Raw genomic sequence first — 16,378 nt, 5'->3', positions numbered from 1 at the left:
CAGCACATGGTAAGGTCTTGGCAGCAACTTTCTCGTTATTCCTCAACCACAAAAACATCTTCAAAAATGGATGGCGCCTGGGTCTACCTGGTGACAGGAGGATGCGGTTTTATCGGGGAGAAGATTGTAGAGCTCCTGGCTCAACAAGACTACGTCAAAGAAGTCAGAGTTTTTGATTCTGTACCAAGAGAAGACGTAGAAAAATTCACCACAGGTAAGAAGAGTATCTTCTTATAGGTAGCAGCTTAACTCCTCCTCAAAAGACGGCTGTTACTATGTTGGAGATGCCACAGTTACTGGCATAGTAGGGCAAGAACCTGGCTTAAACATGCTTGAAGAATAACTTCCAGCTCAGAGAGGTTTTTAGCTCAGGACTAAATCAAAGCAAAATGATCCACAGAGAGTAACCTCAGCAAACATATCACAGGGAGGATCTAAGTCCCAGTTCAGGGATCGGTTATCTGGAGCAAGCTGCACACGAGGTACCTGACATGGGAACTCAGCTACCTGGTTACTTCTGCCCTCCAGACGAACGGCACGGGGACAGAAAACCGCACTATTGAACTGCTCCACCCAATTAACTGTTCACAGAAAACAACCCAAAAAACCCTGACAGTAATAGAATCAAGCTCAGAGTCTGCAACACAGATTGTGAAATACATTTCTGAAATAATTGAGAGGAACCTATAGTCATACTGTGCCGTGCATGAGGTGAAAAGGTGAGTCTCAGTAAACTGGTTTGTTAAAGAAATTAATCCATTTGATCATATTCTGAGAGCTGCTTTCTAAATGTTTCACCAGAGTTGATTACAATGAGATACATTGGGAAAAGCAACCTGTTTTACTGGATTCAAGAATACCCACCCAAAACAAGCCAATACAGCTCGGCACAGTTAACAGCGTATTGGCCAAGCCTTCAGTCTTACTTGCCATCAGAGAAAAAAATGTTAAGGGAGATCCTATCCATTAAGAGATATTAATAAAGAGGAGATAAGCTTAACATGAGTTAAAAGACTCCTCACTGCTAATTGCTAAGCAAGTCCCCTCCATCTCCACCAGCCTCAAAACACCCACAGGCATCAGAGCCGGCGCAGTGTGGTAGTGGGCAGGATTGCCCACTGGAGCCAACCCCCTACAAGAAGGTGTTCATAAATATGCAATTTTCTATCTACCTCCTATGCAACCATGTTTTTTGGGCCACCCTGCCTGGAAAACCTCCTCCTCTTTCAAAGAGGAGGTGCTCTTTCGAAGGTTCTGTGTCATATAAAATTCCCCAAGCCCCTTTCGCCTCCCACCCACTCCTGCCTCACGCGACAGCTTCAAAGACCCAGCTGAACTTTCTGTTCTGCTCCCAGAGAAACACTACTATTACAAACCCTCCCCCAGCAGACGAACCCACCAGACTGGTTTCCCTAGGCTTCAGGTATCCAATTGCCTTAAAAGTAGCCATAATTAAGCAACAGCCATCAAACCTTAAGGACCTCCCATAACCCCCGCTCTAGGAGAGGCAACACAGCTCTGGGAGCAGATGCCCAGTGCCACAAAGAATCATAGTGAAATAAGGCAGGATTAACCTCAAGGGGCCATCCCCTCCCTCCCTTCGCCCCAAGGAAGGATCTGCTTGGCCATGATGCTCCTCACGGGTGGTTTTCTGACCTGTCCCTAAGCCATCTCGGGCAGCCTATTTCCGCACCGGCAGGCCATGTTTTGCACAGTTTAACCTGCAATTTAAGTTCTTAACTTCTTGTCCAACCTTACAGGTAGAAGAGGTTAATTCTATCTTTTTTTCTGCAACAATCTTTACGATTTGAAAACTGACTCTTTCCCTTCCATACTGTTTTGCCCTTTAGGCGAGACCGGCTCTCAAGCTTTCCTTCCTCCCTCCCAGTTCACGCTTTCCGTACCTCTGGGCACCCACTGCTCTCTTCTGGGAAAGCGGCGCTGAGGGCTAGGCAGAGACGCCAGCTGCGGCCTTCCCAATGCTGACTAAAGCAGAAGGATTTAATTCTTCTGTCCTGCAGACTATGCTCATATTTATGCCTGTCAGTACAATTATGCTCTTTTCACAATTGCAAGATGCCGCTGACGCGTGATCAGCTTCTGAGCCATCCTGGCCCAGCCTAACTCTTTTACAAAGACCTGCTGCCTCTTCCCCGCTGAGCCCAATACCTCTCTTTGTCCCCATCAAATTTCACCGATTTTTTTTCAGACCACTGCTCCATGAGTTTTGATCAGCTCAAATGCTAATCCTCCAACCTACTTCCAGTCACTCCCAGTTTGATGTTATCTGCTGATTTAATGAACAAACCTGCCTGATTCTTGATGAAAACAACAAAAAGAATCAAATACAGGAATAAGCCCTGAAGAATAAGCCCCCACCACAGCCGGCAAGACTCTGGGAACAGCTGTCCAACCAGTTTTGTCCCCACCCTACTGTGGCTTACTATAAACCATATTTTGCTAGCTCACGTATGAGAATGACACCGAGTTTCCAAAGCCCTTCTTCTAAAGTCAAGATAGATGACATCTACCTGTTCTGTTGTATCCATAAGGCCTGTTAACTTGTCAGAAGAAAAAAAGGAGATTTACATGATGTGATTTGTTCTTGACAAATCTATGTCAGCTGCTACTATTCTCCTTGTTATCCTCAGGTGCTTACACAAATGTTGCTTAAGTATGTGTGTCTGAATTCTCTGGGTTTGAAATTAAGCTGTTCTACAATTTCCTAGCATACTTTGCCTCCTCTCTAAACATAGGTGCTTTGTCTGCCCTATTGCAGTCTTCCAGTGTCTCCTCCAAAAGTTCTCTAAAGTAACTAATAACACTGCAATTACAGCCATTGTTACCATTTTCTCCCGATTGCGGGGACACCATAAGCTCTTTAGTAGGCCTGCGTAACGCTCATCAGGCCTCATCAGTCTGAAAAATCCTCTTCACGCTTTCTGCCTTGTATCCTCCCTATTTTTGGCTGAGCTCTCAGCATTCTCTTGCTGCTCTTAATTGCACCAGCTGCCTTAAGACAGTTGATGCAAAAAAGCTACTTAACACTTCAGCCCTGTTGGTTACTGGCTTTCCCTTACCACTGCATAGCAGCAAAACCCCCCCACCATGAGACTACTTGCACTCTCTTCCCCCCTTCATTGCTAGCAGAGATGTTCATGCATCTTCCTCTGCATGATAGTCCTCCAAGCAAGTGTATTCACCTCTGCTACACAAGGTAATGCTTTCTCTCTTTTCTCTTCTATTCTCTTGAATAGAATTGTAACCTTTAATATTAACTATCGTGGTCCTAGGAGCTATTTCACCAAATCTCTGTTATGCTAATTGAAGGATCAGCTTGATCCTTTTGCAAGACTTCCACCTCTTTCTACCTCCCGTACTTCTTGCCAAATAGAAACATGCTCAGCCAGCCAACCTACCATCCTGATTTTTGCCCCTCCTGTGAATGCTCGAAGAATAACTGTTTGTCCACACCCTTGTCCAGGTAGCCGTTCACTGAGGGTTTCCATGTCACAACACTTCCACGGCTGCAACCACAGACCCTCCCTGTGAGCTGCTCACACGCTCTGTCCGTCGGAAATCACTGCTCCGAGCCCTGGCCTCGCGGGGCTCTCCGGGAAGCCTCGAGCCCCGGGGCAGCAGCGGCAGCAGCAGCTCTCCTTTCCAAAGCAGTCCTGTGACTGCTGCTTCTGGCTTGTTACAAAAGGCTCACAGAGCACAGCTCTTCAAGTCTCAGCTTCTTGCTGGCATATTCCCAACTACAGGAAAGGAGAACAGGAAGAATTCTACCTAAGTATTACAACACTCTCAAAGCAAGAAAATTAGTAGTAGATGTCAACAATAGCCATGTATGGAACAGCTATTTTGAGAGAGAAGAGGGAAAGAAAAGGAGAGATAGGAAGAAAAAAAAAAAAAGCTTCTGAATAGCTCAAAAGAAGGAATTTCCTATGAAAAATTTTAACCTATCTATTACATTATTTGCCCTCCACATCTAAAGTAGTTGCAAATATAAAATTCTGTGCAATGTCTACAGAGCTCACTTGCTGTTATTCCCACCAAGCTCTGCAAGCCTGCTGCCTTAAGGAAATTGTCTGGGACAGCTTCATTCATTCACACCTATTGGAGCAAGTCCTCCAAGCAGTCGCATCTCCGGGCCTAACATCTCCAGTTCTGGCTCAACACTACCCTTGGATGCATGCTAGATAATTGCAATGAAAGCCACAGTTATTCTGCCCCACAGTTGGTATAAAATGGCAGTGTGCTATGCTGAATTAAGCCAGATAAAGATCTGGCTCCTTGGTGTTCAAAAAATAGGGATGTATCTTCCCCCAGTGTGATGTATTTAAGTTGTATATAGCTAGTTAGACTGTGCTTCAGCTTGCCCTGCAGAGAATAAAGGTTTCCAAGCAAGATCCTCATTCTGCAAGAAGGTGGGGATGCTGTTTTGTAATTTTTTTTTTATTATTTCTGCATCTATGGTTATATTATTTTTCTCCAGCTACCACTCATGTGACAGTGATGAAAGGAGACATCCGAGACTACAATCTGCTCCTTGCTGCCATGCAGGGCGCTCACGTGGTTATTCACACAGCTGCTATCGTGGACTACGGAAACACTGTACCCTTCTGGGAAATGAGAGCTGTCAACGTTGGGGGTAAGCTCCTCAAAACAAGCAATTAAATACAGAACTATATTCACGCACCTTGGCGTGGGGTCATACGAGAAGCTACGACATATGTGTCCTCTCTGATGTAGTTTTCCTTGCCCCGGTGTTTCACAAGCACCACCCTGCCAGGAGACGAGAGAGGTGCCCACCACCTTCCCTGCCCAGCAGGCAAGTTTCTGCTTTTGCCCCTCTGACCCGTGTGCAGGGCAGACCGTATTGCCCCTCTCCACTGCTAAAGGTACATCTTACTTAAAAAGTCAAATTGGGACCCAGATATTGTACAGTTACTCTCGTCAGCGCCATAACTTCCACCAACAGCACTGAGTTGATATGGCAATACCACTAGAGTGATAACACAGCACAGTGACTTAGGAACACAAGCCCTGGACCAAGATCCTGTTGTGCAACATGGTTCAGAAATGCAGAATAAAAAAATGACCCCCTGCTCTAGATAGCTTATGACTTTCCCAGGGATTTCCCCCAAAGCATACACTATATACCAGTACAAGACTATTTATACCAGTTAAACGGCATCCACGCTTTCTTGAGTGTGATGTTATTCTAATTAGAGTCACACAGTTCACAACTACTGTGTATCTACCAGCCACGCATAAGAGAGCTACTCTTCAATGTTTTCTTCTGATCACCAACAGCCAATTTCACGTTAGGTGCAAGATCTGCTTAAAGAAAATTTGTTCATAAATCTAGGAAATAAGCACGGGCTATAAAAATAATGAAATCCCTATTATAGCAGCAATTCCAATGGCACCTCAGGCTGTTAGCTACTAAAATAATTGTTAACCACAAGGAAGGAGTTTTATACATACATACATACATACATATATATATATATCTCAAACTCGATTACTGCTTAGGGCTTCTACTATTTACTGATACATTCAAAGGCAACATTTAAATTCCAGCCTCCTTTTCATTGCTGTTGTTGTTTTCAAAACCAGATGCTTTTAAGAGCCTGTACTGTGTATGTGCACCAAGAATATTCAGAGCCTGAGGGTTCCTACTGTCTTTTAATGGCTTTGTGAGATCTTCCTCTTCATTGTCTGCTCGCTATGAGCAAGGTACTTTACTATAGTGAGGTTTTTACAGATAGCAATGAACTTGGAGAACTTCCCTATTCGGCAAATCAAACCCCTTGCAGATGTTTGTGACTACCCCAGAAAATGGCACACAACAAGCTTTTCCAAAGTAGCTAGTGATTCGGAGTGCCTTTTAGAGGAGCACAGTCTGAGGTGCCTTAATGGGAGCCTTATTTTCAAAGACAAACCGTTCTGCATTTCTGCATTCCCTTGGATGGTTTATGTAGATCCTTCCTAAAATGAGGCTGCTGCCCTCACTAGCACTTCTCAAAATCTTGAACTGCAAGGTTATTCTAAAGAGTTTTTCACTAAAATCACATCAGGTAAAAGAATAAAAATGAACTGTATTTGATATCTGCTGTAGACTTCATGGGGGGAAAAAAAAGAGTCAAGAAAGGTCATTGTACAATCCTCTAGCCAGCTCCTCTATTACTCAGGCCACAGAAACTCGTCCAGTTACTGCCTTAAGCCCAGTAATTTGTGGCTAAATTGGACTATACTTTTCCAAAAGAGTTTTGCCTAGATTTAAGCACTCCAAATTAATGGGCTATCTATCATGTCTTTCAGCAAGCCATAACAATGCTTAATAATAGTAATGTGGCTATTACCACATTACCAGCAATTACCATTTCTGGCAACATTTACATCTTCTGTTTTGATTTTCTCCTAAGTTTCAACCACTGGTTACTGAATCCTGTTACAGTCTTCTTGACTAGACTGAAGAGCTCTCTCCTGTAAGAATTATTTTTTCCATCTAGTCACTTAAAGACTTTCTAAGCTGCTTTTTGTTAAGCTGAATGGATTTTAACTCAGCTTTTCCGGTGATGTTTCTCTACAGGGGTTCTCAGTTAACTTTGCATATTGTGATAGGCTAATGGGAAGTAAATTGATTATTTTCCACTGGGTGTTCATATTGACTCAAGCCCTCGGAAATCATCCTCAGCCCAAGACTTCCTTGACAATTTCAGATCGTGCCCTCAACAACAACAAAGAGAATAGATAAACCACAAACCCTCCAAGCAAGATCTTCAGCAAGGCTCAAGGGCAGAGCCTGATTATCTAGGTATAAATAGTATGGAGATTTCTGGGAACCAACCTTATGAGCAGCTTCCTTAAAGATCTGTCTTATCAGATTTGAAGGCCCTCAAGACACAGCCATAGTTTTGCTGTTGTCATTGAGGTTCTGGTAGAATAACTTCAACCAAAATCATGAGGAATGCAAAAACCCTTGCTGGAGGAGTCATAAATCATTAAACCAAACCAAACCAAACCCCAGCACCCCAAAACCACACACAAACCCACAAGTTCGACCAGAACAAGCATACATACTGCCCTAAGTATTGATTAATCTGACTGCTGTTTGGTTAATACATTACCTGAAGCAAACCAGTTACAAACAGCTCCCACTCAAGCAACAAAAGCTCAGCTCTTGAGAAGCTGTAAAACCAAGATATGAAATCAGCCACTTTTTGGGTTGTCCCTAACATGCACAAAACAACTAGGGCTGAATCATTACAAGCTCAGATTGATGCTGGATTTTATTACCTTCATTCTCACAAAATCAACCTTTATTCCTGTACACAGGCACTGCTCCTGGAAGAAAATAAATGCTTGCTACAAACAAGGATGACAAAAATTGTCTTTGAGCTTTTGGTACCAAGTGAAACTTCTATTCCGCTATTTCACAGGGGAGATTCAGCAGTGAACTACATTAAACATATTACAAGAAACTTCTACCTTTCTCAGCCGTGCTCAATCTGAACCATGCTTTAGATTCACCCGCATTTCATGTACATTTGTAAGCCACCCCCACTATTTTATTTAGTCTTGCGTTTACCAGGAGTCTGTCGCAATTGTTTCACCCAGTAGCCCACGATCCATTGCAGAACTTCTGAAGAATAATATATGCTAACTAAAACAGCAAGCCTTTTGTCACGAGGCTGCAATTCACCTCTTGACAGACTGGCCGTGAATGAAAAAAAGCTGGAAAACACGAAGCTTTGTTCTGTTTAGCTGAAGACCTCCTCAACTTCCTTTTTTAGTAACTATTAAGCCCAAGTTATGTCAGCTGTTAATAGCCACAGAGGTTAAGCCACATTATAGCTTCAAGTGTAGCTGCTACTCTCATATTATAAGCCATCCAAGCCTGTACAAATGCACCAGAGGAACTGCAGCCTTGACTCACGGCTTTACATCTGTTCAGGCAAAAAAAAGATGGCTCTCGGTCCAAGTCAGAATCTCAAGCTTGGAAATCTGTTGGCTTGCATACTAGGAACCAAGGCAAGGGGGTTAACATGTGTCCTTCCCAACACGCCCCACAGGTACTGAGAACGTGTTAAGGGCCTGCTGTGTACTGAACATCCCGTATGTTGTCTATACAAGCTCCATTGCCGCCGTGGGACCCAACACTTCACACGAACCCATGTTCAGGTAAGGCTAAGCAGATCTATTCCATCACTCTGGATTTCCAGAATAAACAGCAATGAAGCTGCAGTCAGATGGAGATTTTTTGTTGCGACTCCAAAGGAAAAGACATGTTTTCCCTTCCTGACTGCTCTTGACTCCTTTTTTCTTTCTTGAAAATCCTTCTTTGCTGCTCTTCACTTTCAGGAATCACACCTCTGAAACCCAGCCTAAACTTTATTAGTGGATACCACTAATTGAAAGAGTTGGTGGAGAGACATATGACCCAACTGCATCTCCAGGCTCTGCCCCCCATATGCAGGGCCCTGCTCCACAAAGCTCTGAGATCTATCTGTTTTGGATTTGAGCTCAGGGGTAATCTTTACAGTCAGTCACAGGTTCCCCAACGATCCCTGCCCGTTATTTTGTGCTCTGTTCAAGTCCAGAGAAAACCAGCTGGCCTTTCAAGCAGGACCTGGGAGTGCACAGATGAGTTTTTAGTAATTGTTCAAGTTTTGTGACAAGCTCAAGTTTCTCTCGGCCTTGAGCGAGATCAAGTTTTCACACACCTCACATCTCATTACACAGTGAATCGATCCAGAGGGCAGGTGATAGCCTACTGTTACCAACCCACTTTCCCTCCTCTTTTCAGCTCCACAGTGAATTTCCAGCAAGCTTGTACCATCTCCTATTATCAAAAAAAGATCAAATGTATACAGACTATTTTAAAGTAGCGCTACCTCAGAAGAAGGTTAGTTGACAACATTTTCTTAGGAGACAGATGCAATTGGTGTGAAATTGCCCTGCAGTATTCCTAAGAATTACGCTGTCTTCAGCCAGGGTCTGACCTGATCTTCTTCATAAGCTTCTTCTCTCACTGTTTGTGCTGTACTAGGCTCAGAGAAACACCGATAACACGGCCATTGCCACACCGGCCCATCTCTCACAGACAGTACCCACAGCTGTAACAGCACCTGTAAATCACACTGTCTTATCCCTCCAAATCCTTTCTCCTGGTGAGATGCCAACTCCCAGACTCTGCATTTTTGGGCATTACGCTCACCCCATCTCTTCTGTAGGTGGCTCCTCCCAGAAGAAGTAGCAGAGGTTTTGAAAACCCCTTGAAGCAAAGGTGGGATTTGGAGCAAGGTTGGAGGATTATTTTGCTTACATATCACTGGTTTCCAGAATTGACTTTCACAATCAACTGACACTCCTGCTCAGGACTCAAGATCAGGATACATTTTGTATCCACAGGGCCCTGCATGGAGCATCAGGACTTGGACCTTGAGAACTGGACTGATATTTCTGAAGACTGAGAGCGCATGTTTTAGATTGAATTTTTAGTCAGCTAGAGATATCTGCAGTTTGATATGTGCCACTGTAAGGCTCCTTGCTGAGTTCAAGCATGGTTGTGTCTACACAGACTGCTCAGACCCTGGAAACTTGTGTGCAAGGGGAACTGGCTCAAAGTCAAGTTCTGTCTCTACAGGCAGCCAGTCTAGACACAGCTGGCTTGAGTCATTTGGCTCTAGAAATTCGAGCCCAGCTAGAAAAGGCTGTTTCAGACATAACTTAGCACGACCTATAAACCTAAATTTCATATTCACAAGTAAGCGAAAGCATAGCCCAGTTGTTTTGAAAAGTATTCAAGCACCCAAATCCACAGAAATAAATATGCCTGGCTTATGAAAAGAATCCATGAGAGCAAAAAGTCCTCCATCCACTTGGGAATGTATTTGAAGCTCTGGTGTCACTGAAAAGCTACGGAATTTGGTCATTAGCATATCTAAGTCATTTCTAAAACTGGATGTGGGCACATGCACACCCTTGTTAAAGTTTTAGTACTTGCCACCTAAGAGATGAATGTTAACAGGCATTTTGGAAAATTTACCCCAATTCTTGCTTGAGAGGACAGTCCGTTGGCTTGCAATAATGCCCAAATGGGCATGAGCACTAACCCATCCAGGCTGATGCTTCTAGTGCTGCATACGAACATCCTTCCCCACCTCAAACGCAAATAAAACTGTCACCTAGAGCCTTTAACTCATTTTGCAGAACATGCTCAGGTCCCTCCATGGTGCAAGGAGGAAGCCTGTCCGGTAGAGTGGTCCTCATTCTCCAATGATTTTGATGTTAAACTAAATTAAGGGAATTACATCATGTAAAGTGAGAGAAGAGTCAGGCCTCCGGTCAAAAACTACACCGGTTGTCTCCACAGGGAACCCAGTGACGGCTGGGAAGCCGCACAATATGGCTCCGTCTCCCAGGCTGAAAACACAGGTGATGCGGCTTTCCCCTCCCTCCGCTTCTTCCTTTTCTCGTCTCCCCTGTCCCCACCCAAGCTGTTCTGCTCTTCTCCCTCGCAGCTCCTGATCCAGCCTTTCTTTCTTCCTTTTTCCTTTGCTCCATCCCCTTTCTCCCTCATTCCTCGTATAATTTTATTTAACTCACTTTTCCGTGCTGGGGAATTGACACAGACAAAGCATGATTAGTCTCCGGACAGGCTGATGGGTGCAGGGATAACGCTAACACCTCAGCAGCCAACAATAATAGAAAATGCCTCTGTCAGTCTCAATCCCTCGGAGACAGCCGCCGCCGAGATACCTTCTGACAATGCTGCTCCAGTCTTATTAGCGTTCAGCTATCTGTGATCGTTTTGAAAAGCAAGAGCATTATGCTGAGCTTTTTGTTACTGCCGAGCTTCAGAGGGGGGTGGGGGAACGCAAACAGGAGCAGGGCCCGGCGGCCCCCCAGCCCAACGGCAGCCACGTCGCCCCTCTGTGACGCTGCTGCTTTTTTAAAAGCTTTGCAAGGGGAGAGAGAGAGAGAAAAAAAAAATCAGATATAAAAAAGAAAGCAATTAAAACTAGAACTTCTAAATAACCCCCTAATTGTCTTGGGCCTCTCCCCGGCACAGAACAAACCGTGCACAATCAATCTTTTGTCTCGGCTTGTTTTCTAGTTTGTCTCCCGCTCACCACCCGTAAACACCGGGAAGGGGAGGAGGGTTTTGCGATAAAAGCACGGGGCGTGCAGGGAGGCTGGACTGCCGTTGCTGCAGCACAAGACGGCCCTGATCTCAGCCGGGATATCTGACACGCAGGATACCAGACTGCCAAATAGGCAAGAGAACAGCAACCACGTCACCCGCTTTTCCTACATGGAGCTCTGAGCACAGAAAAGACCACGCAAGTCTCCTCTCCTGAGGCCCAGTGTTTGCCCCAAAGTGCTCTGCCACACATTCACTGCGTGACCTTGTGACGAGGCACTTCACCTGTCCAAGACACGCGTCCGAGCCCTGTCTGCAAAGGGAGGGCGGTAATACTTCATTGCCCCGTTTGCCTGGCATAGTGCGGTGCAGGGCCTTTGCCTTGTGAGCATTGCACTAGGAGAGCAAAATACAGAGCAAATTAACTTAAAAACGTGCAGGAGGTCCCTGAGGTCTCCTGCGGCACTCTCGCAGCACACGGGAGGGAGAGGGAGCCGACACAGAGCTCACAATCCCAGGGGGGAGCATGTGGTCTCAGTGGATCATCCTTCCCCGTGCTCCAGATGAACATTTTTCACGCCCCAGCTCCTCCTGAGCCACCCCATATCCATTTAACTGAATCCCACAAGGGACAAGGATCGAGCTAGGACAACCGGGACAAAACGCTGGCGCCCTGGGGGGAACAACGCTGCTTTCTTGGTTCTCCTTGGAGCTATTTCAAGGTCTGTGTAGGCAATTACCTGTTAGGTCCCGTGGGCTTCCCTCCTTGCAGCTGTAAGTGAGGATGCGCAGCCAGCAAAGGAGGACGCTGCCTTCTTCCAAACGGCAACGACACGCGTGCCGCGCGGCCGCAACCCTGCTCACCCCCTCGGCGCATGCTTTCCTTTGGGGGACGAAGGAATAATCCCAGCATAAATCAGCCGATCACACGTCTTCCCTGGGATCACCTAGCAGCTCAGTCAAGTCACCAGGAAACAGCTCCCAGTTCTCATCAACTCTATGAGAAAACTAAGCAGCAGCTTCTCCTTTCAGTTGATAGCTCATGAGAGGCTTTTCTCTACCTCTTATGAAAAACGAACCAGGATTGCTTTCATTTTTCTGCCCTCCATCTTCCTGTGCCATTTCCATCTGGCTCAGTCACTTGTGAGTCTCATAAAAAGGAAACCCCACTGCCTTCTGATCTGCCTGTCAGAATACTGTTTGCTTCCATCACATTGTATTAGACAAAAGCAAATCCACCTCTCTGAAATCAAACACCCGCCCTCAACTGCCTACAAACCCCACTTTCACCTAATCCCCCCCGAACCTCCCGGTATTTCTTGAGGCCTCATTTTCCCAGGTTGCAATGACGATCCAAGACTCATGCAACTCACTGCCGAAGGTAAGTCCCCGAAGAGCCAGGGATGTGGAGTTGGGACACATCCCTCAAAAGCCCTGAGCTCTGCTCCATGGTCACTCGCTGTCTCTCACAATCTGTTTCAGAGGAAACGAGGACACCAAATATAGTGGGGAAGTGGAGCTGCCTTATGGGAAGACAAAGGCCATGGCAGAAAAACTGGTAGCTGAAGCCAATGGAAGAAAGGTACAAAAGTCAACATCCCTTGTATTAGCACACGGGACTGGTGGAAGGAGAGAGCTAGGTAGAGAGACCCCACAACCCATTTGTAAGTAAATATCCAACTGCTGGCTTGACTTGATGTACAAAACTACACCGACCTAAGCTTATCAAAGCCTGATATTCCCACATCATTGGAAAGCTGACAAACCCTCAAAAGATCAAGACATGGCACTGCCCTTTGAACCTATGCTTAAACTCCATCAGAGCAGGATGTCAGAACGTGCTGTGTCCCAACTACCTGAATAAAGATGTCATTTTCAGACACGCCCGAGTGACTTAGGAATCAAAAGTATTACAGCACCTAAATTTAGCCACCTAACTAGCTAAGTTAGCTGGCTAGTCGGTTTGGACTCCCAGTTCAGTCAACTGACAGAGGAGTGCTTCTACAGGATAATTCAGACCATACACATCAGGCTTCTCTCCTAAATCGCTGTCTAGAGCTTTCCTCTCTCCTCATTACAGTTTGAGGCTAGCCAGCCAGTTTAGCTAGCTTCATTTAATACCTTATTTTGGTTGCTGCAAATACTCCTTTATACTCAAATGCAAAACAGGTTAATGCTGCTAGGAACCTCCATCCAACATCTTTCAGCAAGCACCACAGAGGTGCAGGTGTGCTTTGGAAAAAATCAAACTGGGCACCTCCATGCACTTTTAGGCACCTAAACCAGACCCTAAATGTCCAGATCACTTTTGCAAAGGTTGACTCATCTATCCCAATTTCCCTAGCTCTTGGTTTTATCTGACACATCCAGCACTGCTTTGGAAGATTACACCTCTCCATCCGCCACATGCTAACGTCCCACCCTGATTTTACAGCTCAGCAACGGTGGGAAACTTGCAACCTGCATCATCCGGGCCAATACAGTGTATGGAGAGAAGGCAACGTTTCTTAAAGATTTGTATTTACTGGCCAAAGCCAGGAACGGTGTGTTGAACTACCTAGAACCTGAAAACACGGAGCGTAACTGCACATACGTGGGTGAGCGAGTGACTGATTTCTTTGCATGCGGTTCTACCAGACTGTTTTGGTCACAGGGGATTTTACACGTCAGCTTACCCATAATCTTCCAAGACAGAAAGAGATGAGTATGGTGAACAAACACAAATATTTTTATGACCGCAAAACTTGGTCTGGCTAAAAGAATTTTAAAAACAGTTGTTTACATTTTACTATTTTTCCTGGGAAAGGTCTTCTTTTTTTTCTTTCCTCTCAAAGTAGGAAAAACATTGTTTAGAAAACTGAAAAAAGAGTCAGTGGAAAAAAAGATAGAGATCTAATTTTTCTTTTTCCAGGGAAACATTTGAAGTCATATAGGGACGAGAGAGAAATTCAGGCAATACTTTTAAAATGCTGTTTAGTTTGAAAAAAACATCTTTTCATTAAACAAAACTAAACTAACACTATTTGTAAAATTAGGGAGAGCAGTCCTTGAAAAAAAGGTTTGCACTACCCGATTTTAGAGATTATAAGAGGCTTTGCTTACAAAACCTATAGAAAAAGTCTGTTTTGTTGTTGAACACATTACAGGGGAGTATAATTCACTATTAAATCACACGGGCTTTTAGTTATTTCCGTGGAGCTCACTTACATGTCTTCTTCCAAAAATGCAGATAACAGTAGTCTTAAAATGCTGTTGAAGAAGAATCAGGCCTAGATAAATCAAATGACTTGTTCAAAGACTCACAGCAAAGCCAGGAATAAAATGTGAGAGCCCTGCCTCCGATTCATCCTATTCGCACTACAAAACACTGCCCTTTCACTTCCCCTGAACCAGTATCACAAGGAACGTTAATTGTCCAGCTCAAAGGGGGGACCAAAGGTTTAAAGGACCTTGGAGGTCTGGATTAACTACTTGGTCTCTCCACAGTGAAGCTGAGTATGAGTGATGAGTGCTCTGCCTCCTTCACAGAAGTGAGGCCGGCCGACCCAGGGCATTCACACACTCCTACGATAAACGGGCAAAGTCAGCTCCTCCTGAACTCCTGTTCCTCTCTGCCTCTTTTTTTCTCCAGGGAACGTCGCATGGATGCATGTTCTCACAGCAAGGAACTTGCAGCTGAAACCAGACCTACTTGCTGGACAAGTGTATTATTCCTATGATGACACTCCGACAAGAAAAGGGTTTCTGATCAGGCATCAACTGTTGTCCTCTATGGACTCTTCAGTACGACTGGGCTCACGCATCCCTTACTGGAAGATGTGGTTAATAATACACTTGCACAGAATAATCAAGGTTCTCTTGTACCCTTTTTGGAAGCCGCAGCCTTTCCTAAACTTGCCTTTACTGAACACTATAGTCACCACCTTCTCCTATGAGACAGATAAAGCCTCCAGGCATTTTGGGTACAAACCCCTCTTCAGCTGGGCAGAGAGCAAACAGAGGACTGCGCAGTGGTTGAAAGCAACTACAGGAAACACGGGATCCCACCAGCTTCATGAAAAGGAGAACTAAGCAGCACGTTTTGGAGAAAGAGAGAGCTTATCACATCAACAAGTTTCATCTAAATTTCACAACACACACAACTCCTGGGCAGGAATTTTGCAAACACCAGCAAGTCCCTACACAGACGGAGAGTGAGCAAAACTCTCTGGCCGCAGGTATATACCCTTGCCATACCAGCAAGTCCACTGTTTTAAGTGCTATATGAAAAAAACCATGGTGCATCTGAAAGCATCCTCTTGCCATGATGCAGACACAGTGATGTATGGACAGACGCAGGTCTCACTGGCCTTGCTCATTCCAGCAATGCCACCCCTGTGCTGGGATCACCCATGGGAACAAGGAACACACAATTAGAGGAGCGATGGCACTCAGCAAACACATTTTTTAGTTTAGTTTACCAGTTTTGCTCCACAGCCCAAAGAACCTCCATCTCTTTCCATACTAGGCAAATGGACCAACTCCCTTATCCAGAGCTCAAGCAGCTAAGCAGGATGGCTAACATGCTCGGGGGGTCTTCAGTGATAATTCCTGGGGAAGGGCAGGAAAGCCCAGAAAGATCTTTCAAAGTTTTAAGGTTTAATAGAAAATTTAGAAAATAAATAGAAAAAAAAAGATTTTCTCTTTTCCAGAGCCACCTCTTTTCCAAAGTTCTTATTTTTCTTAACCTGTGGGATATTATATCTCTTTTTAAATATTGTATCTACTAAAAGAAATGTATAATCTCTTGCACTAACAATGCATTGGTTGAGTTACACTCTAGCTGTACAGCTGGAGACCCGATAACTACAAGCTGAGCAATGTGCTGCAGATAGTTTGTAGCTCCAGTGCTATAACCTCGCAGCACGCTAGCGGCTAGGCAAAACAAATTAAATCCCGCGTTCAACCATCACACTGGCAGACAGGAACTTTAGTGAAGGCCTCAGGGGCTGTATTTATGCTAAATAATGCCTGAACTTCAGAAACTAGAGGTTATTTTAACTCATTCCATTACGCCGGAGCTGCACAGTCCGTCAGGGAACAACGCTGCACAGATGAGATTTTTCTAACACAGATGGGACGGGTGCTTACAGAGAATTTGCAGCAAAAATTCAAGGCACAATGACGACTGTGGTTCGTATCAGGTTACCAGCTCCTCTATTTTTAGGACATACAGAGAGA

General features: G+C 44.9%; 1 protein-coding gene across 1 annotated transcript; it reads left to right on the top strand.

Moving 5' to 3' along the window:
• Positions 1-30: 30 nt before the first annotated feature.
• On the top strand, positions 31-15,229 carry LOC112964983 (3 beta-hydroxysteroid dehydrogenase type 7-like). Its single transcript, XM_026063633.1, has 6 exons — positions 31-214; positions 4,499-4,654; positions 8,085-8,193; positions 12,641-12,740; positions 13,593-13,755; positions 14,790-15,229. Exons 1-6 carry the CDS (start codon positions 67-69, stop codon positions 15,227-15,229), a joined length of 1,116 nt encoding a protein of 371 aa, XP_025919418.1. The 5' UTR covers positions 31-66.
• Positions 15,230-16,378: the final 1,149 nt, after the last annotated feature.

Source organism: Apteryx rowi, unplaced genomic scaffold (assembly GCF_003343035.1).
Source record: "Apteryx rowi isolate R43461 unplaced genomic scaffold, aptRow1 scaffold_20, whole genome shotgun sequence".
Classification (NCBI taxonomy): Eukaryota; Metazoa; Chordata; class Aves; order Apterygiformes; family Apterygidae; genus Apteryx; species Apteryx rowi.
The sequence above is the reverse complement of the archived record's forward strand: the minus strand, read 5'-3'. Positions and strand labels throughout refer to the sequence as shown.